The sequence below is a fragment of the Vicugna pacos genome, chromosome 6, assembly GCF_048564905.1.
Source record: "Vicugna pacos chromosome 6, VicPac4, whole genome shotgun sequence".
In the NCBI taxonomy this organism is placed as follows: domain Eukaryota; kingdom Metazoa; phylum Chordata; class Mammalia; order Artiodactyla; family Camelidae; genus Vicugna; species Vicugna pacos.
In genome coordinates, this window is record NC_132992.1 from 6,219,598 (window position 1) to 6,243,497 (window position 23,900).

The window sequence follows — 23,900 nt, forward strand, 5'->3', positions numbered from 1 at the left end:
CATTGTCTTCCCCTAATGAGTTTTTTTTTTAAAGACACCTGCTACCTGGCATTAGGCTCTGTCCCACAAGTCATCCACCCTTCATGTACTTTCTTGGGTAAAGGCTCAGATCGATGGTAAGTTCAATATCTTAAAATGCCCTTCCGAGGAGAGGGCTCTGAAAAGAAAAGAGAAAGCAGGGGGAGGGTGGGGGAAATATAAAATTCTGCAAGTGTGGGATCCAGGAGGTAGACTCTGAAAATACTGTGTCTTCACTGATAAGATGTGTTAATTAGCAAAACTATCTTGTTAAAGGTTCATAATGGTCTTAGAATACATCTGGATTTTAGGGCTATTAAGACAGAGAAAACGTCCATCTTAGGTTGTAGGACAGGTAACAGATTTTTAAATAGAATCCTGAATTATGACCATTTTGAGAGCAGAGAAGCTGACGTGGGACCCAGAAGACAGAGTCACCAAGAACTGCTTTATTTGAGCTGAACCCCGACTCTGCATGCGTAAGGTACTGCCTGTCGCCTGGGGGATGTGGGTTTGTGCGGATGAATCTGTAGGAACTGAAGCAGCCTCCGCAGAGTAAGGAGCCCACACACTTTATTACAGCCCCTGCTCCCCCAGCCCTGACAGTCCCCCATACCTCTGCCCTTGGATCATGGAGGAAAAAAAAATAATCATTCGATTTTCTGGGCCACAGAATACAAGTTGGGTCTAGATTGTACAAGGGGCTTACACACTGAGGCAAGAAAGCGTGCAAAAAGGAGCAGGAATTCTCCACCCTCTGGGTGAGCCAGTGCTGGAGACATGGCAGGTGGGCCCGAGTTGCCCTCCTGGAGTCCACACTGGCTTATGTCTCTGGCTTTTATTAACCGTGTCCAACTCCACCATCCATCTTCTCCTGGGAGGGAGAAGGGTATCTTTGAGTGTCTATGGCATCAGTGATTTTCCCCCGAGCTGGTTTTTCTTTCCTATTAAGATTTCACAACAGGCCGGGGAGCAGGCCTAGAGGAGGACCAGCAGAAGCACGAGTGTCTGAGGACGACGTAATACTGACTTCTCCTTTTTGGTAACAGTTGGTGAAACCTACGCCCCTCTCTCCTGAGATACGGGGAGGCACGGCGGGAGGCAGCGGAGGAGCTGTGGGCGGGACACTGTACCGTGTGACATCACGATCATGCAGCCGGTGCCTGGCAGGACAGAGGCGTGAGGATGAGCGCTCGGGGCTCCGGGCTCACCCGGGGGAAGGCAGGCAGTCCCAGGTCAGTGCCCGGCCGCAGGAGGGACACCTCTGTCCGGCTCTCACAGAGCCGTCCCCTGGGGCGTGCCGTCTCGGCTCCGGCCTTAGCCTTCGTCCTCCCTCAGCTCGGTGGGCAGGAACTTATACTGCTGTTGGCGGATCTGGGCCAGTTTTTTCCTGGCTTCTTCTAGTTCTCGCTCTTTCTTTAGCATTTCCTCCTGGGCAGCGATGATCTGGAAGGAAAGCAACAAGCTGGGTGGATCTGAAACTGTCTAGGAAACTGCTCTCCCCTCCCCGGCGAGCCTCACGGGCTCCCACAGCCTCCGCTACAGCGGGCCATAGTCGTGTCCTGGGACAAAGCATTCTTACCTCTGGGGACCAGCCTCTGGGCCATGGTTTGCTTTTGAGACCAATGACCCTGTTGATCCAAGAAAATAAGCTGACCTCTGGCCACCGACTTAATAGCAAGTATCTACTGCATCACTACAGTGCACCAGGCTCAGGTGTAAGCACTCCACGGGGAGGGTCCCACCATTGTCACGGCAACACTGTGAAGCACGTCCTCTTCAATGTCCCATTTCTCCAGTGAGAGAGCTGAAGCTCAGAGATGTGAGTCCCCTTCCCTGAAGTGCCCCAGCTAGCGGAGCAGGGCCTGGCTCAGGTGTGCCTGAGGCTAAAGCTGGAGTCCTTAATTACTCAATGGCTTTCATATGTTTATTTTCTGCTTATATGGTGTGATCTGAGGGATATGAGTTCATAGGTATTGTGTGAAAAGAATAAAAGTTTGTGTTCAGGAAAGCCAAGCAGATTTCTCTCCCACAGGCCTTCTCAGAATCTTTGCTAGACTAACAAGCATCGTTATACCTGAGGCTGGAGTACAGTGTTTCCCAGACCTGTTTGATCAGAGACTCTGCTTTGTGGAACTTGTCATGGAACTAGTCTATCTAGAAAGCAATTCTGGTAAAAACACATCCAGTGTTATTTCCAAACACAGGGAGTGGTTCAGGAAGAGATGAGAAAGTCATGGGAATGAGTGACTTCAGCAATGGGGTCTCAGTGCTCCTGGTGGAAAACCCGTCTCGTAAAAAGGATTTATATTAACACACCCTAAACTGCAAGCCTGGTTTCCTGACCTTTTTTCCGCACTACCATGCACAAGAATGCAGATCTGCATAAGTCAGAATCCCATCTACTCCTGTAAAAGTTCTGGGAAGACGGTCACCATTCATTCTTTCCCTAGGGTCAAAAGTCTAGTGAGTAGCAGCCCCAAATGCATCATTTTATTTAAATGATAATACTGCTGTCTTCCCATCCTCTTTTCTCCCTTTTCTATAGTAGAATCCCTGATTTTTAGGTAGACACACTGCTACTCAGAAAAGAATACTACATTTTCCTGCATTCTTTGCAGCTAGGCTGGCCATGTGACTAAGTGTTGACCAATGGCATGTGAGAGGAAGTGATGTAGGCAACTTTAGAGTCATGCCTGCCCTAACTTTCCGTCTCCCTGCTGGCTGGAAACCTGGGGTGGTTATCAAGCCATCTTAGACCAAGTGGCCAAGGCAACATCTCAGGAATGTAAGGCAGATGGAGTCTGGGTCTCAGACACAAAGGAACCATCACACCATCCGTAGACTTCTTACACCCAAGACTGTTTCACGAGGGAGAAATAAACTTCCAGCTTGTTTAAGCCACTGTTATTTTGTGCCTCTGTTATAACACATTGCTCATCTTGGGAGTAAACAGTGTCTGGATTGGATCACAAACCTGAGCAATGCCCCCTACAAACTTTGTTTTCACTACAACATCATCATCATCAGCTTTGCCAAATGCTGCCTTCTGGGCGGCACGAACGAGATTGTCTGAGGCTCTTTTTACAGCATTTCCTGCTGCCTGGAGAGGGAACAAAATAAACATTAGATCATTAGAAACAGCCACTTGGATTCAGCAAGAACAGACATGAAGGTACAGTTCATGAGACTATGCATTAATTTACCATCCAGTTATACATAACACAGTTTCTCTCTAGTTATCATCTACTTGTCTGTCCATCCATCCATCCATCCACTGATTCTACCAACACTGGAACCTGCCTAACCATAGCTCATTCACAGATTAACGAGATACTTTTCCCGGCTCCCAAGGAACACACATTTTTGAGGGGAACTATAATTATGTAAATACAAGATTGCAGCAATATGATACACGTGTTAACAGAAGCATGCTCAGGGGCTGCCTCTTTGGTTAGAAAACCACCCCCACCCCCAACCGTATCCAACTGAGGCATATTTGAGGACTTGGCTCAGAGATTACTTTTTCTGTCTGCCTTGGTCTTAGCCACACCCTCCCGAGGGCTCCTGGAAAGCTCCGTGCTGGCTTCTTTGCAGCCCTTACCACACATGTGGTTGCTTCTCTCCCTCCTGGACAGTGAGGAACTTGAAGGCAGGGGCTGTGGCTTGAATCTCCGCACCCCCAGCACAGGCACAGTGGCTACCCAGGCCTGGCGCTCACTGGCTGCCTTCTGAGGGAGTGAAGGGCTCTGAAAGCCTTTGTGTGGGAGAAGTGGGAGCCCCACAGCAAGCAAGGCCTTTACAGATGTACTTCAGAGTCCCAGCGGGGCTTTCTGTCGCGAGTATGGGCTGAATGCTACAGACAGGTAAAGAAGAACCTGTCAATGAGTGGTTTAGATCTTCAGTAAGGGGGACAGCCCCCACGGGCTTACTCTTAATGCCCCAAAAACATGGCCCAGGGGACTTGACCTCTGCCCCCTGAGGTTTGGAATTTCTTTCAACTGGTGTTCAAGGCTTCATTAAGCCTCCCGTAGTCCTTGCCCAGCCCCCTTGGGGTCCAGGACTTGTTCTTGGGGGTTAGCCATCAGAAAGCTGAGTGTTTTTCTCGTTCAAAGTTCGCTGGCTCGTCTGGTTGGGGACCTAAAGTGACCAATGGGGACCACGAGGGCTTGCACGAGAAGGGAGGGGGAAGCCAATTAGCATCTGACAAGCAGTCATCGAATGCTTATTCTCAAAACAGCTTTATGAGGTCAGAAGTCATTAGTCCACTTTCCTCTGGAGAGAGAGAAGATGAGTAACTCATCTAAGATCCTGCAGCCGGTCAGTAATAGAGCTGCGATTTGAACATAGGTCTGTGTAGCTGCAGAGAACCTCTGGGTCACCAAAAGGCATTCAGATATGACACTGCTGCATCTGGTTAAATTAGTCACGATAAGAATGATGCTGGGTTGTACCTGTGTAAACCCTTAGGACTTACAAAAGCCCTTTCACATTTCTTAACCCTCGTAAGAGCCAGTGCAGGTACCTCTACTCCCATTTTACAGATGAGACAACTAAGGCCTGAAAGGTTTGGAACCATTTGTGTAAGACCATGTACTTAATCCATGGCAGAGGCTGGATTTGAATCCAAGTCTCTCTTAACTCGAGATGTTTTCCAAAGAAGTGTCCCCAGAACCCACGAATCATGCAATCACAGACATGCAGCTCCCCATTTCCCCTCTGGGTTTATGCCAGCAGAAAAATGAAGGTGAGGCGGAGGATCAGGGACAGACTGACACACAAGGACCCAACAATGGTGATGCACTTTAGAACTTAGAAAATACAATGAGTCCTGAGTGTCAATGGAATTGTTCAAATATTTCTGCCATTTACGATTTTATTCATGTCTGACATAAACATTTTTAGCAACATAAACAATTTACATCATAACGTTTATAATAATGAACCTCTAGAAAATCAGAAATAAAAACATCCAACGTCTACAGAGAAATTCTGGCATCATCAGCTGACACAGTATCATGCAATCATTAAAAATGAGACTCATGAAGAATGAACCAGTGAGCCCTGCATAGAGCCATTGTGAAGCCTTCTCTTCAAGGAAAAAAAGAAATCTGATAAAATGTTGAGCAAAAAAATGCAGAATGTCTCCCGTGATGATGACAACTAGACAAAAGTATTCTGAGAAACAGGAAGAGAAAAAAACATCTGACGTGTGAAGATGTTGAGGCTACGTGATCTTTTTTTGTTCTGATGTTTCCTTTGTCGTGTTTAAAATACTTTTATAATTAAAACAATCAGGAAAACTTAGATGCACGGGCAGGACTCAAATGTCACCTTCGTAAGTGTGTTCTCGGGGCTCTGGGAAACCTTAGCAACATCTCATAAATTCCTCCATCCTTTTGCTCCTTTCTTTAGCAAACACTGAACAAGAGCTGTCTTAGGCGTGAGAGACTCAGAGATAAAGATCTGTGCCTAAGAAGCTCACTGCCTCGTCAAAGGCAGACAGGAAGATAAACGTGGGTGTACCAGGTGACAAGAAGTGTAAGTGGTCTGGCCAGAGGCTCTGGCAGGGCAGAAGAGGGACTGACTGGGAGTCAGGGAGGGCTTCCCAGAAGAGGTGGCTTTGGTGATGTGTCACAAAGGACAAGTAGGAGTTCAGCAAGGTTGGGCTGGTGGGGAGGAGGGCCCTAAGGCATGAGACCAGAAGGCACATATGGAGAACATCACTTTGGTGGGGCAGCAGGTGTGGGACGCACGGCCACACGAGGTGGAAAATGAGTAACGTGGGACAGAGTTTGCGGATGGAAGGCCTGGTGGGTCATGCCAAGGAAGTGAGACCGCCCCCTGCGGCGACACTTACCCGCTCCAACAGGAGTACTTTCCCACCAGCATCAGTGACCATTACCTGTAGCCGCCTCATGGCCTCTGAATCCTGATCGGCCTTCACCTTGCAGGCCACTAGCAGCTGAGCCGTGGAAGCAGCGACCTGCTTGGCGGACGAGATGAGTTTCTCCTCGCTGGCGTGCCCCTGGACGGAGGCATTGGCCGCCTCGCAGAGACTGCTGGTCGCAGCTGCCACCATCCGGGCCTGGGGACAGTCAATAGAGGAGTGACCCGAGGCCCACACCTCCCTCAGGGGATGCACAAAGCCAATGGGGAAGAAGGAGCGGGCGACTCACGGCAGAAATCAGGCCCTGGGACCACTGTCCGTCGTCCGCAGCGTTGGCGGGAATGGAGCCCACCTAGAGTGGAGACAAGAAACCAGCAGTGAGAGCGGGAGGGCGCAGGGCGACCTGCAGCCCTCAGGCCCTCCCCTGGCCTGGAACTACAGCGAAAAGCATCTCATCAGATACACGGCGCCACCTCGGGACTCTCGCCTACCCTTCCCATGTGGGCTGTCCCAAGGCTGCGCATCCTGGCTGGTTTCATCGGGGCCACAAGGAGGCAGCCTTGGAGGCAACAGCTTCAATTTAGCTGCCAGGCACCAAGCTTCTGGGAAACCAGCTCAGAAACCATGCATGGGGCTGTCCTTACATGCCTATATCCTGCCGACCTTTCTCCATTTCCAACATGGGAGCTGCTGGGACCGCTTCACTCAAGGGCCAAGGGAAACTTCAGTCTCTCCTGATTACGGACCCTGAAAGCCACACTGTGACTCTTCTGGCAGATGATGTTAGAAAGAGGGACGCACACAACTGAGTGCAGATCCTTATCTTAAGGAAACACAGACCATTTTGTCAGATGCAGGGAAAGCAGTCAGAGGCTGGAAGTAAGACGATCTTCACTTCTATCTAGAAATTATGCCAACAAGTGTAACATTTTCTGACCAGACGCAGTGGGAGCAGCTTTGAGAGAAAACGCTTTTGTACTTGTGGGAGGGGCCTGGAGAGGTAAGGTTTAAGTATTTAAATGTGACTAAGAAATCGGGGCTCCCTGTCAGCAATGACAGGTACCACATCGGGGCTTGCTGACTGTCAGGTAAGGCCCCATGGTCCTGCATATAATCATAGTGCACCAAGTCCAGCTGAACCTCCTTTACCAACTCCTTAAATGCTTGAACATATAAGTTCCTTAGAGGACAGGGGCTTGGCCATCTTCAAGTTTGACTTTCTAGTATCTAGCAATGTGTCCACGCAGATGGCTCTTTATCAGTGTTGAAATAAATGGAAATTTTAGGTAGGATGTGCCTCTCCAGGATTCATTTTTGGTCTTTACATAATGATCAGTCACCAAGTCCTTGGTGAGTGAGGTCAGCACTCTGCTAGGTCTACAGGGGGTAAGTGAGACGCATGGAAGGACAGATTCGTGCCGGTTGGGCACGATATTGGATAATGTATTATACGATGGTTTATAAAGAGGAGCCAACGTACGTAGGCTGGATCAGGACACGGCTAAGCTCACAAGAGACACAACTGTGGGAGGAAGACAGAGGGAAGGCCACTGGTTGGCCATAACTCTTGTCTGTATTACACGTTCTTGGGTCAAGACACCATCACATCTGTCATCTGCACACTGACAGCAAAGGTCTTTTAATATCAAACAGAAGTGACTGACAGTTATGGCGACATTTCCCAAGCCTGCAGGATTGCTGTGATGCCTGTGTGACTGAGAAGCTTCTCTGCAAAATGTATGGATGGGGTGCGTCCACGGTGTACCGGAGACACAGGGCACACGGAGAACTTTAAACTGGAAGACCTTCCCGTATGCAGGGTTAGTCAAATGCACTATAAATCCTTTGGATCACTGATAAAGAACTACACTTTCACGCTAATGCAGATGGAATGGGGGACTGGAGATGAAGCAGATCCAAGAAATCTCAGCTTCAAAACCAGACCGGCCTTCTGACCAGAGGAAAATGCTCACTGTAGACTTGGACAGCATTCGGCTAAACAGTGCTAGAAGAATGGATGGAGTCACTGGCGTTGGAAATGGTATTAGAAAGCCCCCGACTACGGTGCTTATGAAGCCATCCACCAGGGAAACATGACAGTTCTCATCTTTAAATAGACTAAGGCACTGTAGGAAGCCAAATGTCTTGTTCAGGCCCTGACTGTGGTCTGGGGTGGGAACTTTCCCTAATAAGAATTAGATGAGAGGCCTGGAAGCCAAACCCTTCATTCTGTTTGTAATGTTTAAGCAAACAGGGTGTTCAGTTAGACGGACAGAGACGGGCAACTCAGGGAGGGAAGGCAGAGTCCTCAGTCCTCGGAGGCTCCGGCCACATGAACCTTCCACCATTCGGCCAGCGAGGTTTACACACCTTTCCTTGGGCCACCAGCTCCCTCTGGGCTGCCGAGGCCGATTTGACCAGGGCGCTTGTGGCAGCAGCAATGGATTTAGCAGCTTCCAAGATCTGTTCTTCAAAATCCAGGGTCTCATCCGCTTGCTATAACCAAAAGAAAATCGCATCACACGCAATTCACATTCCCACGGGCGCTTTCTGCCCAACCACTTCCTTCGTGGTCACCTGGCTCTTCGTTTGTGCACTGCTTTCTACTGACAAACCACACCCAGGGTAGAAAGGCTTAAGCTGGCAGGATGCCTCTCCCTCTACTGCCTCCCCCAACCCCGACTCTAAAAGATAAAATCTCCCAGCACTGAGATTTCGTGCACATTTCAAATCAGGAAATTCTAAGACTCTTTTTCTAGCAGAATCTTTAAGGAGATGCAAGCTCACTGTGAATAAAATATATTCGAATGGTTCCATCAGCGTCAATAACCCAAACCAAAATAACCAACTATCAAAATCCAAAGAGTGGGTGGTGGTCACACTTTCCTGGAGCTTAAGGCTCAAAAAGATGGGTTGAAAAGAAGAAAGATAACTGTTAGCTGTGAAAAGCCCTATTTCTTTTGGGTGAACACAAAAGTAAGAAAAGTATTCGCATTTCTGTTGCTGAGCAGAGCACATGCTGACCACAGGTCATCAGCGGTGGGAAAGAAATTGAGGCGACTGGACATCAGGGTAGAGCTGCGTGGTCACCTGGAGACCCAGGCACAACCCAACCTGGGGAAGAACGCCGGCCCCCTCCGCACAGGTGCCTTCTGCTTGAAATTCACCACCACCCGGCCCCGTGCTGCTCAACACCCGCAAAGTTGAAGAGAAGCTTTTGGGAAGTGGGGCAAGTGTGAAGACCTTGGTCCCCGGCAGGGTGGGGCGGAGCACCACCATACGGGGTGGTCAGACTAGGTGACCCCCAAGGCCCCCTCCAGCAATCATGTTCTGTGAATCTAAGTCAACATGGCTAACTTCCCCTTCCATCACAGGAGGTTAAAGATGCAGCTGGTGCCTCTCAGGCACTGAGAGACGACGGCCAGGTACAACGCTGCTTTTCTTTGTGTGTGAGTGCTCAAATGCACGTAACACGAAACTCACCCTTTGAACCAATCTTAAGTGTAAGACTCAGTGGCATTAAGTCGGTTCCCAATGTTATACAATATTGGTACGTTTTTAAGAGTGGCCACTATGTGCTAGGTATTTTGTCAGGCACTTTATGTGCATTAACTTGTTTAGTTCTCACCCAAAAAAAGGGGGAAAAAAATCTCATACTGTACTCATGTTTATCCTTCTATTTAGAATGAGGAAAGTCAGGCTGAGGGAGGTGGGGTCCTGGGCCAAGGTCACATGACAGCAGGAAGCGTCTAGATGAGATCTAAATGTAACCCCTCTGCCTCCACAAGGCTGTGCCTTTCCTAGATGAGGCCACCACTTCGGGCACTGGTGAGAAATGACTCGTCAGAGGCTCAATGTCAGCTCACTAATGGTCCCATGTGGACACAAGGGCACAGTGCTTCCCCAGTGCCCTGTTCTTTACGGCTCTCTCATAGTTCAACATGTGGCCACTCTCATTTTTGTTTTTATAACCTGGATTATCATAAAAACATTTCCGTGCACATCAAGTGGGTCTGAAGGATGACGGCAGCATCTCAGAAGCTCTGAGACAGAAGCAGCATACTCTTTCTTATTTCTGACGCAGTCCTGCTCTAAGAGCATTCGGGACAGAAATGGATTCAGTGCCAGTAGATTAAGCTTGGACTCCTTGCTATGGGGTGGGGAAGCCTGGGGTCAGGGTGGAAGATGAAATCTATTTACTGAAACCCCAAAACAACTCATTGTAAGACACTCTGGCATAAAAGGTACCACTATACCGAGGCCACAAAGAAATGACACTGGGCTCCAATAGGTATATTCAATGACCTTGAATTAAGAGCTTTTCTGGAAATCCGTACTGCAAAAGAAAGCCAAGGCTATCACAGATTAAGGCACTGGGGAAATCACAGGATTTTTCCGTCCAAAGGGAGCCCCTCCTCAGTTTGCAGACGAGGAAGTGGAGGCCCCCGGTGGGTCCCGACGTCTCCCAGGTCCTGGCCTCAGCTACGCTATGGGTTCCAACACTGAGTCCGCTTCCACAGCTGATTTCTCATTTCCCAAATTTTAAGCTGCACAAAAATGTAATTTCCTTAAAATTAAGTGCTCATTCTGAGCATGGATAGAGCTGATAGAATTCTCTCATTAGAACCGATTTAAAAGGCCTCTCCCATGTCTTTCACTACCCTTGTTTTTGTTTTTTCTTTCTCAAACTCATGCTTAAAATAGACACTCAACTTGGAAATATTTTTGACACCCACAGATTTTTCTTGCAATGGCAATTGCTGTAATGCCCTTTGATAAATTTTTATTTTCCTTTCCATAATATCTCTAGGCTTTAAAATGGACATGAGAATGCCTTATCTCTAGGAGACATTTGCTCTCACTAAAATGTACCGGACAGTTTCCCAAGAAAAGGCTTAGTAAAGCTGGCTGTGATGGCAACTGGGATGGAGGGCAAACAGTTAGATGTTGCAGTCTGGGCAGAGTTCCAAGATGAAATCTGCCTTCTGTCTGCTGGATTGGTATCCAGATTTATCATCAAGGCTAAAAGCCCCCTCTCCCTCTCCTGCTGAAATTAGACACAAACGCTTGATGTTTCCTCATATCATACAACTTGTAGCCTAAGAGAAAACTGGATTTCCCCAAGCCAAGGAGACTTGGTGAAAAGCCACAGCACCCTAGTTCTGTGTTCCCTTTGGCTTCAGCTCCCACCAGGATACAGGATGGAAGCTGGGGGAGTGGTAGGAGGGCGGCAAGAAAAGGGAGGATGTATGCTTAGCCACATTGCAAACAAGGAGGGACAAGGAATTGGCTTGGTCTTTAAAGGACTTCCCTAATTAAGGACCGCAATGAAAAGGCAGGGTGTGTTAATGGGACAAAGCCCACTGGGGCTGAGAGACTGAGCAGAGGAATGGTAACTTCGAGCTGCAGCAAGGCGACCCTGGGGAAGAACCAGGAGACCCAGGGCACCACAACGAAAGGAAATGCTTTCACTCAACAGGCTTATTAACGACAGCCCTTGCTCTGTTCCCGGGAGCTGGCTGAAGATGCAGGAGGTAAGGGCCACTCTGGGGCACACGCTAGCCTGGACTAAGGAAAACAGACACCAGTTAGCATAACTGTGCAGCCTGTGATCTCCTCCAGGGCACAGACTGTGTTCATCTAATGTATGTCTCTCAAGCACAAAATGAGGCAGAGAAACCCCTGTGATAAAGGTTTGCTGACAGAATGTATCTATTTAAGACAAGCCTCCAAGTTCCAGAGTTCAGCCAGAGAACAATGTACAAGATAAGAGAAAGGGAAATGCATGGGGTGAGCGTCCACATCAATAACTTTCCATTCCTGAGTCCTGGGGATAAATGGACGCACACATCCAAGCACTGGCTCCTGCTCTGTTGAGGCTGTGGGTTGTTAATTGCATGCTCTGCCTGTATCATCCTCAAGTGGCACTCGTGGTCCAGGACACTGAGTCAGGCACAGACAGATGCAAAACACAGCAGCATTTTACTAAGAGGCTCTCTTAGCAAATTAATGTCACAGGTGTGCAAACTAAGCCCAGTCTGCTTGGTGAGGGCGTCGGCTGCAGCCTCTGAGTGCTGGATCCACCTTCTCATCCTTTGTACACTGCTCCTTCCCCGTTATTCTCCACTTGAAAACGTTACTGGCCATGTCGCCCGCAGCTCTTAGCAACTGTCTTTCCTGGACTGTCCAGCAGACTCTTATCTAGTTGTGGCTTCTCGGCAGCTTTGACAGACGTCTGAGCACCCTTCCGCTGATACTTCTCCTGTTTGCTGAACTTCTCCAGAGCTCCTCTCTGAACAAGTCAGAGGGCTGGTGAGATCCCTCGTGGGAAAGGCCGCACTGTGGGCTGGGTCCTTTGCTGCCTGCTTCCCACGCTCGGAGCGGGGAGCGGTTGAGATTCCAGCTCTGCTGACAGGTTTTGAGTTTCAGGAGCTGGAGGTGCCACTGGAGCAGGAGAGGGGAAAGGAGTGTGGAGAGGGGGACAGAAAAGGGGCGGCTTGTCCTCGTTTTTATTTTTCCTTTTGGCCTCCCAGGGATTCTGAGAACATAATCTTTACGGCAGTTTGTTCATTTTCTGAGCCTACCCTCCCTCCCACCTATCCGAGAGGGCTGTTGTAAATACATTATTAACATACACAGGGCATAACTGACTCACAGTAAATGCTCAGTAAGCATTCACAATTGATTTCACTGTTCTTTCTATTCCTACATGTATCTTTTGTGGTTTTAAAAACCACTTTTCTGGTTTTGAGTGAAGCTAGTCTGATTCTCAGCTGAACCCTGTGATCCACTCTTAATTCTGAAAAAAGTTCTAGCTTCCATTTCTGATTAGAACCCACAGGATAAATAGAAAACCCAAATCAAAGAGAAACGGAGTGTCAAGGGTCTGCACCGCTTCCCGCGTCTCCCTCAACACCCAAGCTGGAGATGGACAATTGGGTTTCAGTCTCTGTGCTGCCCTTTCTGTTCATGTGACTTTGGACTTTGGGGAATTAGCTGCCCTTCTGCAGGTAGCAAACGTTTCCTGTTTGTATCTTGAAGCGCAAACTCAACCCTCCTGGTCCTTTGGCCCCGCCACATCATAGTTCCAGGTGAAGCCTCTTCTAATGATGATTCCTTTTCGTCTTCCTCCCTGTCTTTTGGCTTCCATCCTGTTGAATCTTCACCAGCCTCCCCCAGGCCCATCCTTCCGGAGAGGTCCTGGGTATGCTCCTGGCAGAGGGAAGATGCTGCCATCCGTGGTCCTCTTTCTTGCCCTCTTCTTTGTGAATTACATCCCTGCAACCCTGCAGCTCCTTCCCCTGATGCACTTGACGGTGATGGGCCAAAGCCACCCACAGGAGATGGCCAAAGGTTCACTGCCCTGATTTTCACCTCCCTCCCTGAAAACCTCCTTTGAGACACCGTCCTGCTGAGAGCTGACAGGCACAATGGTCGATTTTCTCACAACTGGCTCCAGAAACCTGATCACAGCTCATGGCCCCGTCTTTCCGGTTAGGAATCATGCTTTGTTCTGTGTCAGAGAGCCTTGTAAAATGCTTGCAATTAAAAACAAAGTCACATCACATCAGAAACTTCAAAGAACTCACGTAACGTGACTGAAGCACGTTCCTGACAGTTAGAAGCCCCAGTGGACCAGGCAGCCCCAATTCTCCTTTTTTAGCAGCAAGTTTGGCTGCCACCAGTTTATGTCTGACATGACTTGAGAGGTGCCCAGGGGGAACCTGAGCCGGTACCCAAAGACCCGAATTGGAGGAGAGCCACCTCAGCTTCTCTTCCAGAGGACCCGGGGTGGGTGAACTTCAGGATCACCACGCTTACTAGTTGTAATAGAAGGGAAGCCTCTTCAAACCACGGGAACTGCCAGGAGCCCAGGCCCGGTCAGCTGGCTTGGTCCCAAAGGAAACTCCAGGGAAACAGTCAACAGAGCGGGTGACAGAGAGAAAGTGCTGCCAAATGGTTAGGCCAGCAACCTGGGGAGGGACCAGCCTCTGCATCCAGTGCGGAGTAACCGCACATTCACGCAGCGCCAGATGGAGGAGGTCTAAGCTTGCGTGATTAGTACCTTGGGAGTGGTTCTCCCACAGGAGCCACCGCTTTATTTTTAATGAAATTATTTACTTAACTTTTAATGAATTTTTTGAATGAAATACCACAAGAATGATCTTTTAATTGCTATTTTTGTTTGTTGGAGACATTCTTAAAGATGTGCCATACTCTCAAAAACAAATATAAAGGCGCTTGAACGTCGATCTAGGAAGCATGGACAAAGAACAGATGAGAGTTCTTTCAGACTGAATCAGATCAATTTGCTACATTGTAAGCTCCTGCGACATGAATCCTGTGTGTGTCTGAGGAGGGTCTGAGGGACCAACTGTTCTACTTGGTGGGGAGTCACTTGGGAGCACGTGCCGGCCAAAAGCCTGACTCAGCTTCGCTCTCATTCCCTTCACGTCTCCGGGCCTGGAACCAGCCAGGCGCAGGTGAGCTCGGCGCACACAGCTCAGACACGGAGACAAAGCTCTGTCTCCTCCCACAGCATCGGGCTGTCTTCTCCCACTCACCCAACTCGTCAGTAGAGCATGCTGGTCAGTGGCAAAATTACCAAAAGAAAGAAGAAGATACGTCCATTTGAATGTATAGGCTTCAAATTCAGGTCCTTTAACCTGTGCTTTTTCGGTCCTCAGAATACCTTGCAGTCACCTTTCCATGACAATTTGTCATTCTGGCCAACCCCCTTTAAATGGACTTAAAACTTAGAACGATGCTCTCCAGCTGCATGCAGGTGGTGTTCATGAAGGTGGTGCTGATGCTGGAAGCATCCTGAAAACCTTGTCTGCGAGAGCCCCCGCTGGCGGCCACCCACTGCCCTCTTCTCAGTGCAGAAGGATCCCAGGGACAGGTTCCCCTTCCTGACTCTGGCGGCTGGGATTCCCACAGTGTATTCCCCTCCCCTGTGTCATCACTTCTCTGCTGCTGCTGTGACCTGTCACTGGGCAGTCCCTGCAAGCGGCTTGGCGGTGGCTCCTAGACACGACCAGGGGAAGCGCTCCTGACCATTGTCCACACCACTGGCTCACGATCTGCGTGGGCACTGCTTACACACTCAGAAAAGTCCTTTAAAAGGGCACTTGCTCTTCTGCTCCAAAAAACTGAGCTATTAGCACAACAGCTCTCCCTCCAGAGAGCAGTGCTCACAGTCTTTTGTTGAGAGATCAGAATGAACTCACACATACTTCACAGGCTCGTCTATGAGGAGGAGGTCAAAGCCAACCAAAGGAGGCTGTCACGTGCCAGAAAAAAATGTCTCATAATCCCCAACTTCCTGTTGCACCCAATTAGGCTATGGAATTACGTTCTGATTTTTGGCATATTCTAAATATTATCAGCCTCTACTGACAAGGTAATCTATAACAGGAAACCCAACAGACAGAGTATAATCCACACTACGTTATCTTTATTAGATATATTTAGCCCTCCATGGTTTACATAAAGCCCAGTGACTCACCATCCACACTGTTGGTTTATACATTTTGTACTCTGAGTGTGAAGGAAAGTTACAGACAGTTGATTTGTGCTTGAGTTTTTGCAGAAAGCTTGATCGTGAAAATTACTAATTTCTAACTTGAAGATCAGGATAAAACCGAGCTAAAATCAAATATAAATCAAGATGTATTTGGATGTTATAATCCTAACCTTGTATCACAAACATAGTTTTTTTCCACCAAGAATGTCCCTTAAGGATTCGCCACCGCACGAAACTAGGCTGTACACAGAATCTCAAGCTCTTATGAAACATCAAAGTTATGATTTGCTTCTATAAAATGATCTAGCAGTGCAGATACAGGACTCAAACGCTCCAAGAAGAGACGGAATATCGCAGGATGAAATGTAATGAGTACTCTGTCTGCTAAGTCTACTTGTGATTTTCATATACTCTTTCCTGAGGTCTTATAAGCTATATTAGGAACCCCCGGAGACAGGGCAAGACACTGTAGGAATATGTTTGATATATAGTTGGATTAAATAACAACCTAATATATCAAACATATCACACAGAGGCCTGCAGAAGAGACATCCAGGTCTGACTGAGCTGAGAACAGGCACAGCCCTGCAGGCTGCAGGCGCCACAGCGGCACCTCCCTGGACCTGTCTGTGCGCACACGGTGTCTGCAGGTCTGGAAACGGCGCCACCGGGGAGACCGCAGGCACATGCACCAGAGCTCACCGACATCCTCACGTTGCCTTTACACCATCTTCCTAAGCAAATGATGGATTCGACAGGGCCAGCTTGTTATTTGTGTCTGGGCAATGCCAGTTGCCAGGCAAAAAGAAGCGCTCACATTTTAAGGGCCTGAGGTGGGAATATGCAAGAATTGTTTCCCCAAACCCCAGACCATTCTATTTTTAAAACAGGCAACCTGAGGCTGTGGTGAGCAAAACAATCTAAAAGAAAAACACTGCCCATCCCCAAAGCTATCCCTCAAAGCAGTGCAGACGCTTCCCAGTTATGGAAGCAAAGCATAGTCACTGGATAGTGGGTGCCTGTGGCTTTGTGTGCAGAGTTCCAGGGACAGAGATGTCATAGCAACTGCTTACTCGCAGTGTCCTGAGGATTTGTGATTGATCGATTGATTTTAGTTTTGTAAGCGGATGGAAAGAACCAGCAAACTTCAAAAGACTGGTTGATTTTGGTGTCAGACTGGGATTTTTTTTTTAAATGGGTGAAAAATTCTTTCTTGAAGTCAAGAAAGATATTTTATTTCATGTAGCTATCACTGCAGAGCAGATGGCACTCCCAGACAAGCACAAAAACTGTGGTTTGGGCTGATGGTTTCTTTAACATAGTTTTATAGATAGCATGACCCATGTGGCGGGAACCCCTGTGACAGGGTGGAGTAAGACTGACATCATTCTACAGCACGCTAGATGTATCTGCACCCTTTCTAATACGAAGACAGGAGTGACCTCGCATCAGTGCCCCCAAGCAAAGGACTCAAATCAACAGTTACACCAACTCTGACCTTAACTGAAGGAACCCTTAGCTTTCTGTAAAAACCCAATGAAAAAGAATGTGAAAACAAACATATGTATGTATACGCATGACTGGGACATTGTGCTGTACAGCGGAAATAGACACATTATAACTGACTGTATTTCAATAAAAAAAAACCAAAAACACCCATACTGTAAACACAAAGGTTCGATGATCCCGGGGCAGCGTAGGGAGTGCCCACTGGCTGACTTCAGAAGTCATCACTAATTTTTTAACTGCTGCTACTTCTAAAACGTTGCTTTATAAAATTTAAAACACAGACCCTCTGATGGCCCCAATTCCATCATCATTCCTGTACATTCCCCACTGGTCTCCTTCATACGCAAGTGTCTTTTTTACAAAGTTGTGATCATATTGAGTACATAATTCCGTACCCTGTTTGGTTTTCACTAAATATTAAGTCACAAGCATCCTCACGCTACACAGTCCTGAAGACCATTATTTTTAACAGCTATATACTTTTCCTTCAAGGAGATGCTCAGGTCAGATTCAAATTCTCGTTACCATGAACAAGGATGCCAAGGAACAATCCTCTTATGTACACAGAACTTTTCTTCTCTCTGGATTTCCTCCTCAGGACAGATTCCCAGAGGTCGGATGAATGGCTCAAAGGGTACCGGGAAACCAAACACTTCCCCTGTAGGGCTGCAGCAGACTTTCTGACACTGGGTAGGCCCAGAGGACTGGTCTGGTCTGTAACTGACATCCAGAGCCCATACAACGCTGCTCCCAGCTCGGTCAAGGCCATCTGACCCTGCATTCCTAGAGCAGGGACGGTAACACTGCTGCCTCATGGACTTATTCCAAGGACCAGATGAGTTCATCCAGGTAAAGCACCCATAAGGTTGCTTAGCACATACCTGGTGCTCAATCAATGTGAGCCTTTTGCATTTCCTTTCTTTTTCCTCTTTGTTAAGGCCATCAGCTCATGAATCTATGAAATAATATTTCTTTCAGGCATTTTTCCTCGGAGGTAGTAGATAAAAGTTCCAGAAGCATACTTTCAGTGATGGTGATATTGTCTGTCGGACACTGTGTTCTCAAATTATCTCATTTAATTGTTATATTAACAATCCTATGGGGGAGGAACTCTATAATGACTTTGGGTTGCAGATCAAGAACCATGAGATAAATCAAAGGCTGGACAGAGGGAAACCAGAATTCAGAGACAGACAGCACTCAGAAGGACCCTGCAAAGGACAATGGGAAAGGAACTGGGACAGCAGCTCTTGGAATGCAGTGAAGGGTTAATGTTAACAGCACCAGGCTAATTCTCCAGGAGGAAGCATCAAGGATATGACTTCAGCACCAGCAGACAGAAGCCTTCCCAGGAGAGGAAAGTATGTGGTCAATCAGATAAGGCAAAGGAAAAACGAATGAAGTGTAAAGTCTTTAACTCTCTGTCAGTGGTGCTCCTTAGTTGAAAGTACATCCACTCACGATGAACTTCTTTTATAAAGAAGAAACACAGACATAACCAGAAAATGGCATTGCCTTTTTACCTACACTTAGCTCTGAAGTTTGTGGAGAAAAACTTGGACCAACTGAGACCGCCTAAGAGCCTCCAGTTAAGGCCAGCACAGAGGACCCTGGTAAACCCAAAACCCAGAAGCCAAAGCTCTTAAATTTCATCTTGATGAGAAATTCTAAAAATGCCTTTACCAAGTCTAGAGCGATGACTGGGAGATTGGTTCTAAGAATTTCATGGTTTTAAGAATGTCCACAAGCTTAGCAGATTCACTGTATGCTTATGTTGATTTTGCACACATCAGTCAAGGAACTGTGGTTGAGTGCTGTGGTGAACTCCAGTACCCAAACTCCATCCTTTGGTTTTATATAAAAAAAAAAAAAAGTAGAGTTTTAGGCATACCTAAACTGGAGGAATCCAACTTTTTTGGAAGAGAAAAGCCAGTTTTTATTTCCTAATGTATTTGGATCCTTGGGAGGGAGGTGAGGTTATTGGGACCAGCAGGGACTTGCTTGAATAGAAAGATAAAGAGGCCTCTTCTGGTTCCACCATCTTCCCGGTGAAGACAGCCACTGGGGCAGGGGGATTACAGCTTCTTTACAGATTGAGCTTTGCCCCCCGCCCAGCACCAGCGTATCACCCTTTTATGTAATAATTGTCCTCTCTTAAACTGCCCTATCTTAAAGTGTCTCTTTCCTTTACACAACTGTTTCTCTCAACACATACTCATAATCCTAATTAAGTTTTTAAACTTATCTAGATGACAGAGATGGAGAAAATATACCAGCCAAACACAGTCTCCAGCTTGTACTGAAAAAGTCTGTTACTGGGTCCACTTTGGAGGTTCGCCTTGCCCTCTATTGATTTTAAGAAAAGGAGAGACCCAGCATAATGCTATTTCTCTGGAAGAAGCATTGTGGATACCAGAAAATTGGAGGGTGACAAACTCACATTCAGTAACAGGGACTTTCTATAGAAAACATTCAACACCTGCTTGACTTCATAGATTATAAATCAAAATTGTAAATACCTGGATTCTTCCTCTGGACACCCAAAGGTATTTTTCTGGGTGGTGAATCTGAAAGACTCACCCTCGGATTTTTTCCACGCCCTGTAAAAAGGCGCTGGGCAGGCAGAACAGGTTTGCAGCTTGCTAGTCTCATCACGGGGCAGGGGACACGCTCCCTGCACCCCCTCGCTCCATGTCACAGCCACCCACCATAAGGCCTGTTGCCACCATCATGCAGCCACACGTGGACACTCACTTTTGGTTTTGCTCTTGGCTTCAGCTGCTCTAACTTCTTAGCAGCAGCCTCAATGGACGCCGCGGCCCCCAGTAATTCTGTTTCTGCAATGACGGTTGGGTCTTCTGGGTCCACCCACTCTGTTCCTAAAATCAGTCCAAAGAGGGTCATTTTTGGTAGCTGCAGACCTCGGGCAGTGACTTAATTACAAATAGCACTGGATTGGCACGCAAGGGAGCTCCTCCAGCCGACTAGCTGCACTGTCCCTAGGGCTCTTCTCGCCAGCTCTCCCAGGATCAGCTGGGCAGGGATGGGGGCACCATGCTGATCCTGGTTTTCTCCATCAGCTGTGCAGACAGCCCTACCACAGGAACAGCCATCACTGACAGCTTCAAAAAACTGAGGTCTCATAGACCAAGGCCAGCTTGAGGTCTACTCTGACCTGTAACTTAAAAGGAACTCGTGAGGAACAGCCATTCCCCTCAACTCAAACACAGGGAAACTGATAAGGAAATCTTTTCTTGGTGAGCTGATTGCTTCTGCGTAACCACAAAGCAGGGTGCAAACAGTGTACCCAGAGACCACTGTTTATACATGAAGTATATTATTTGAATTAGAATAAATACTCTGACAAACGAAAAGGCCGATAAAAATGAATGGCCAGACCCTTGAAAGAGAAGTGAGCAGTTCTAGATGGATCACGCCTTTTACGTAGGCGTACGTAATGCAAAGACTGGAGAAAAGACGTGTCTCAAGGATACTACTTTTTAAGTCTAATTCTACTTTCATTTGCTTTTTAGAAGGTTCCTCACTGTACTCCTTCTGACCGCATTTGCCCAGAAAGGGCCCGTGTCGGCTGCGCATGCTCTCTGCTCGGCGTGCGAACCCCGCCCCCCGAGGCGACACGGAGCGCCCGGCCTACCTTTCATGGCCTCCGCTGCCTGGATGAGCTCGGTCACGGCGCCGGCGACCCGCTTGGAGAAAGCAGCCAGCTGGTGCTTGAGTTCCGGGGTTGGCTTCTGAAGAATCTACGGGTGAAACACAGGTCAAACGCCTAAGGGACAGGAAGCACACTCTTGCTGGTGGACAGAGAGGTGGACATCCCCATTCGAAGTTGCAGCTGTCACCAAGTGACTTCAGAAACTTAGGGGCAAACAGGTAAGACTCACTGGCCTTCAGTTCCCTCACGTGAGAAATGAAAAGTTGGGAACCAGGGGTTTCCCTAAGGTCTTTCTGACATTTTCCTAAGATCCTAAGGGAGATAAAGTTCTTATTTGTCCTTTTACTTGTACCTAAAACAAATATACGCACACGAAAATTACCCAAAGTGCAAGAATGCTCTGAGGGAACACGAAAGCTCAAGGCTGCAGGTCGGCTGGTGCTTGTGACAAAGCAAATGTGACGAAGTATGTGACTCAGGTGAGGTCATGGAGAAAGATTCCCCAAGAGGGCAACATCAGGAGAGGTTCTCCTCAAAGAGCAGTCCCTTTCCAGGGTCTGGACTGCAAGCTCTCCTGGGAGAAGCCTTGAGGATTTTCCTTCTTTTATTTTTTTAGCCTTTTCTTTCTTTCTTTTTTTAAGTGGAAGTACTGCGGATTGAACCCAGGACCTCATGCATACTAAGCGTGCGTTCTACCATTGAGCTATATACCCGATTTTCCTTCTTTCAAAACTAGTTTAAAGAGGTTTTTAAATTTGTCTTTTGCTTTTGGTTTTTTTTCATGGCGTTAAAAAGGATACTGGAAATCCAATCCCCAATCCAACTTGAAGGACATCTCAGCTGATTTCTTCTCAGATTCATTCAAGAATGGAACGTAAAAATGGGATGAGAGTTCCTCACTGTCCTCCACCATGGATTTACATCTGACTTACACCATCTGGTTCCTCCCTAATCCTGAAATTCCTCTTCAAACCTGGTTTCACCTGCTCCTGGTTTGTGAAACTGGGCAGATGACTGAACCCCTCAGAACCTGTTTTCTCATCTGTAACCCTGGGATAATGCCTACTCCTCAGGACTGGCATAAAAATCAAACGGAGTAACACACAAGAAGTATCCTGTACAACGCCTGGAACACAGTAGGCATTCATTAGATGGTAATTCCTTTCTTGGTGTCCCATTCCCTTTTCACCTGGCCAGGTATCATACTCTTTCTCACAAATCTGGAAAAGATGTCTTTCAGGCCCTAAAACTGTAAGGGAACTTTAAGGGAAGCTTGCTAAGAATTCTGGAGTTGGGGGAATTAATAGTCACACTCTGACCAGGCTCAGGCATGCTTGTGCATAGAAGACATTATGTTATGCACTTGGACTGATTAAAGATTTCTGAGCATTGCTTCACATGCATCTACCTTACCCTCCTTCCTCTTGCCATCTACTGACTTTTATATTTGCTACTGTTCTATGATTTCAGCTGCTCTGTTTTTCTCATCCTCTCATCCTAGGACCTACCTACACATATCACCATGCAGGTATTAACTCAGTACAAAGCTGTGAATGGGTGAACAAATGAATGGATGAGTGAAAAATAGACCAACACACTACTGGAGACAGGTCCTAATATGATGGCATCCGAGACCAGTTCCAAAAGAGCACCAGAACCACGGAGAGGCGGGGTGGGGCAGAGGGTTCTGGCTGGTGCCTTTTACTTCTAACACAGCCAGTGGGCAGACAACGGAGTTACACGTAGGTTCCAGAGTCAATGCACATGAGTAACTATGATCCAGTTACTTATTCTCTCTCTAAGCCTCAGTTTACTTATCTATTAAATAAGCAAAACAAGTGGTCCTAAATGTTTACTATTTCAGACGTAAGACACATTTTAGTTTTACTTTCATATTTATCCAAGTTCTACCTGTACTTTTTTCTATGTTTTCTCAAATCTCTGCATTGCTGCATTTTCTTTTTTAATATACATTTGTCCCCCACCCCTCAAGACACTATTATGAAATGAAAATATAAAAGACATCCTATGAGAAAGTCTTTGCAGGAAAAATATTTGAGTGATGAAATAAAAATCCACATTTTAAAGCAAGGCAACAAAATTTCAACATAAAACTACTCTGCCCTTTGGCCTCCTCCCTCCCCTCCCCTCCAGTGCACATTGTGAATGTGCATTATGTGTTAGCCAGACCACCCCAACAGCAGAAACACCTGCTCAGCCACAAAGATCAATTTTTCCTCTCCTGATGTCAGCCATGTAACTCCTTAGAAGGTAACATTCCTTTCTTAATCCCGTAAGGGGTCACGATGACCCACCACTCACCCTGTACACCCAGACATCTTGGGTGAACTCTATGTACGATGACAACGTATCATTCCCCTTAAAGGTATTGACTGGTGCAGGACAGACTGTTCAGACAAACTGGGGAGATACTGGGCCGCATCTAATGGAAATTCTTCACTTATATATTTACTTAGGACCTTATTGTAGTCTTTTTTTTTTTTTTTTTAGGAGAGGAGGTAATTAGGTTTATTTATTCATTTCTTGATGGAGGTACTGGGGATTGAACCCAGGACGTCATGCATGCTAAGGAGGCACTCTAACCACTGAGCTATACCCTCTCCCCCACTTATGACCTTATGAATGTTACTAGCTATATTACTTGTATTCTGCCAATTTTGCAAGATTATTGTTTCTTGCATTACCAAATGTGTGACTGAGCCTCAGATAAAATTAATGATGATTAGGTGACTTAAAATGATTGACCAAATATATAATTCCATAAGATCAATGATTTTAATAGTGTAATTCGAGACATGGGAAGAAACAATAAGAGGGAACCATTTCTTGGACCATAACAGACTAGTGAGACAGACAGTCCAGAGGCCTTTGGATACTGTTAACAAGGTCTAGTCTAGTAATAGTACCCCGAGAGGCCTATCAATGAGATCCTCGTCTGACTTGGGAGTGAACATTCCCAGTGTCGTGGAACAAATTGGTCACAAAATGCCTTCCAACTCTTGGTCTAAGTTAAGACTGAAAGGGAAAGGACTGTAAAATAAAGCATGTTGTCCACCATCTGGTTCTGTAAGAATTAAGTCATGACCCACTGTGTGACGACCTACAATAGATTCCGAAAGAAATTCAGGGAGAAGCTCAGGATGAAGTACTTTATGCTCTGGGAAAACTGACAGAACTGGCCCTCAGACAGTTAGATATTTTTAGAAATTTTTTACAACCTGGATTTTTGCATCTTTCCATACTTAGAAAAGCACTAAAACCAT

General features: G+C 47.0%; 1 protein-coding gene and 1 long non-coding RNA gene across 6 annotated transcripts in view; one reads left to right on the forward strand and one right to left on the reverse strand.

Moving 5' to 3' along the window:
* Positions 1-574: 574 nt before the first annotated feature.
* Positions 575-23,900, reverse strand: part of TLN2 (talin 2) — a 426,530-nt gene continuing 403,204 nt past the window's right edge. For all 5 annotated transcript variants that reach the window (XM_072962302.1, XM_072962304.1, XM_072962301.1 and 2 more), the window contains 7 exons: positions 20,599-20,704; positions 19,698-19,822; positions 8,279-8,404; positions 6,198-6,260; positions 5,924-6,106; positions 2,996-3,121; positions 575-1,464 (listed from right to left, as the gene is read on the reverse strand). In XM_072962302.1, the coding sequence (XP_072818403.1) occupies positions 1,336-1,464; positions 2,996-3,121; positions 5,924-6,106; positions 6,198-6,260; positions 8,279-8,404; positions 19,698-19,822; positions 20,599-20,704 (858 nt within the window). In that variant the 3' untranslated portion in view covers positions 575-1,335. The remainder of the gene's footprint in view (positions 1,465-2,995; positions 3,122-5,923; positions 6,107-6,197; positions 6,261-8,278; positions 8,405-19,697; positions 19,823-20,598; positions 20,705-23,900) is intronic.
* LOC140696773 (uncharacterized) lies at positions 20,698-22,013 on the forward strand. The gene is made up of 2 exons (XR_012073267.1): positions 20,698-20,834; positions 21,412-22,013. It is a non-coding gene; the product is annotated as an uncharacterized lncRNA (long non-coding RNA).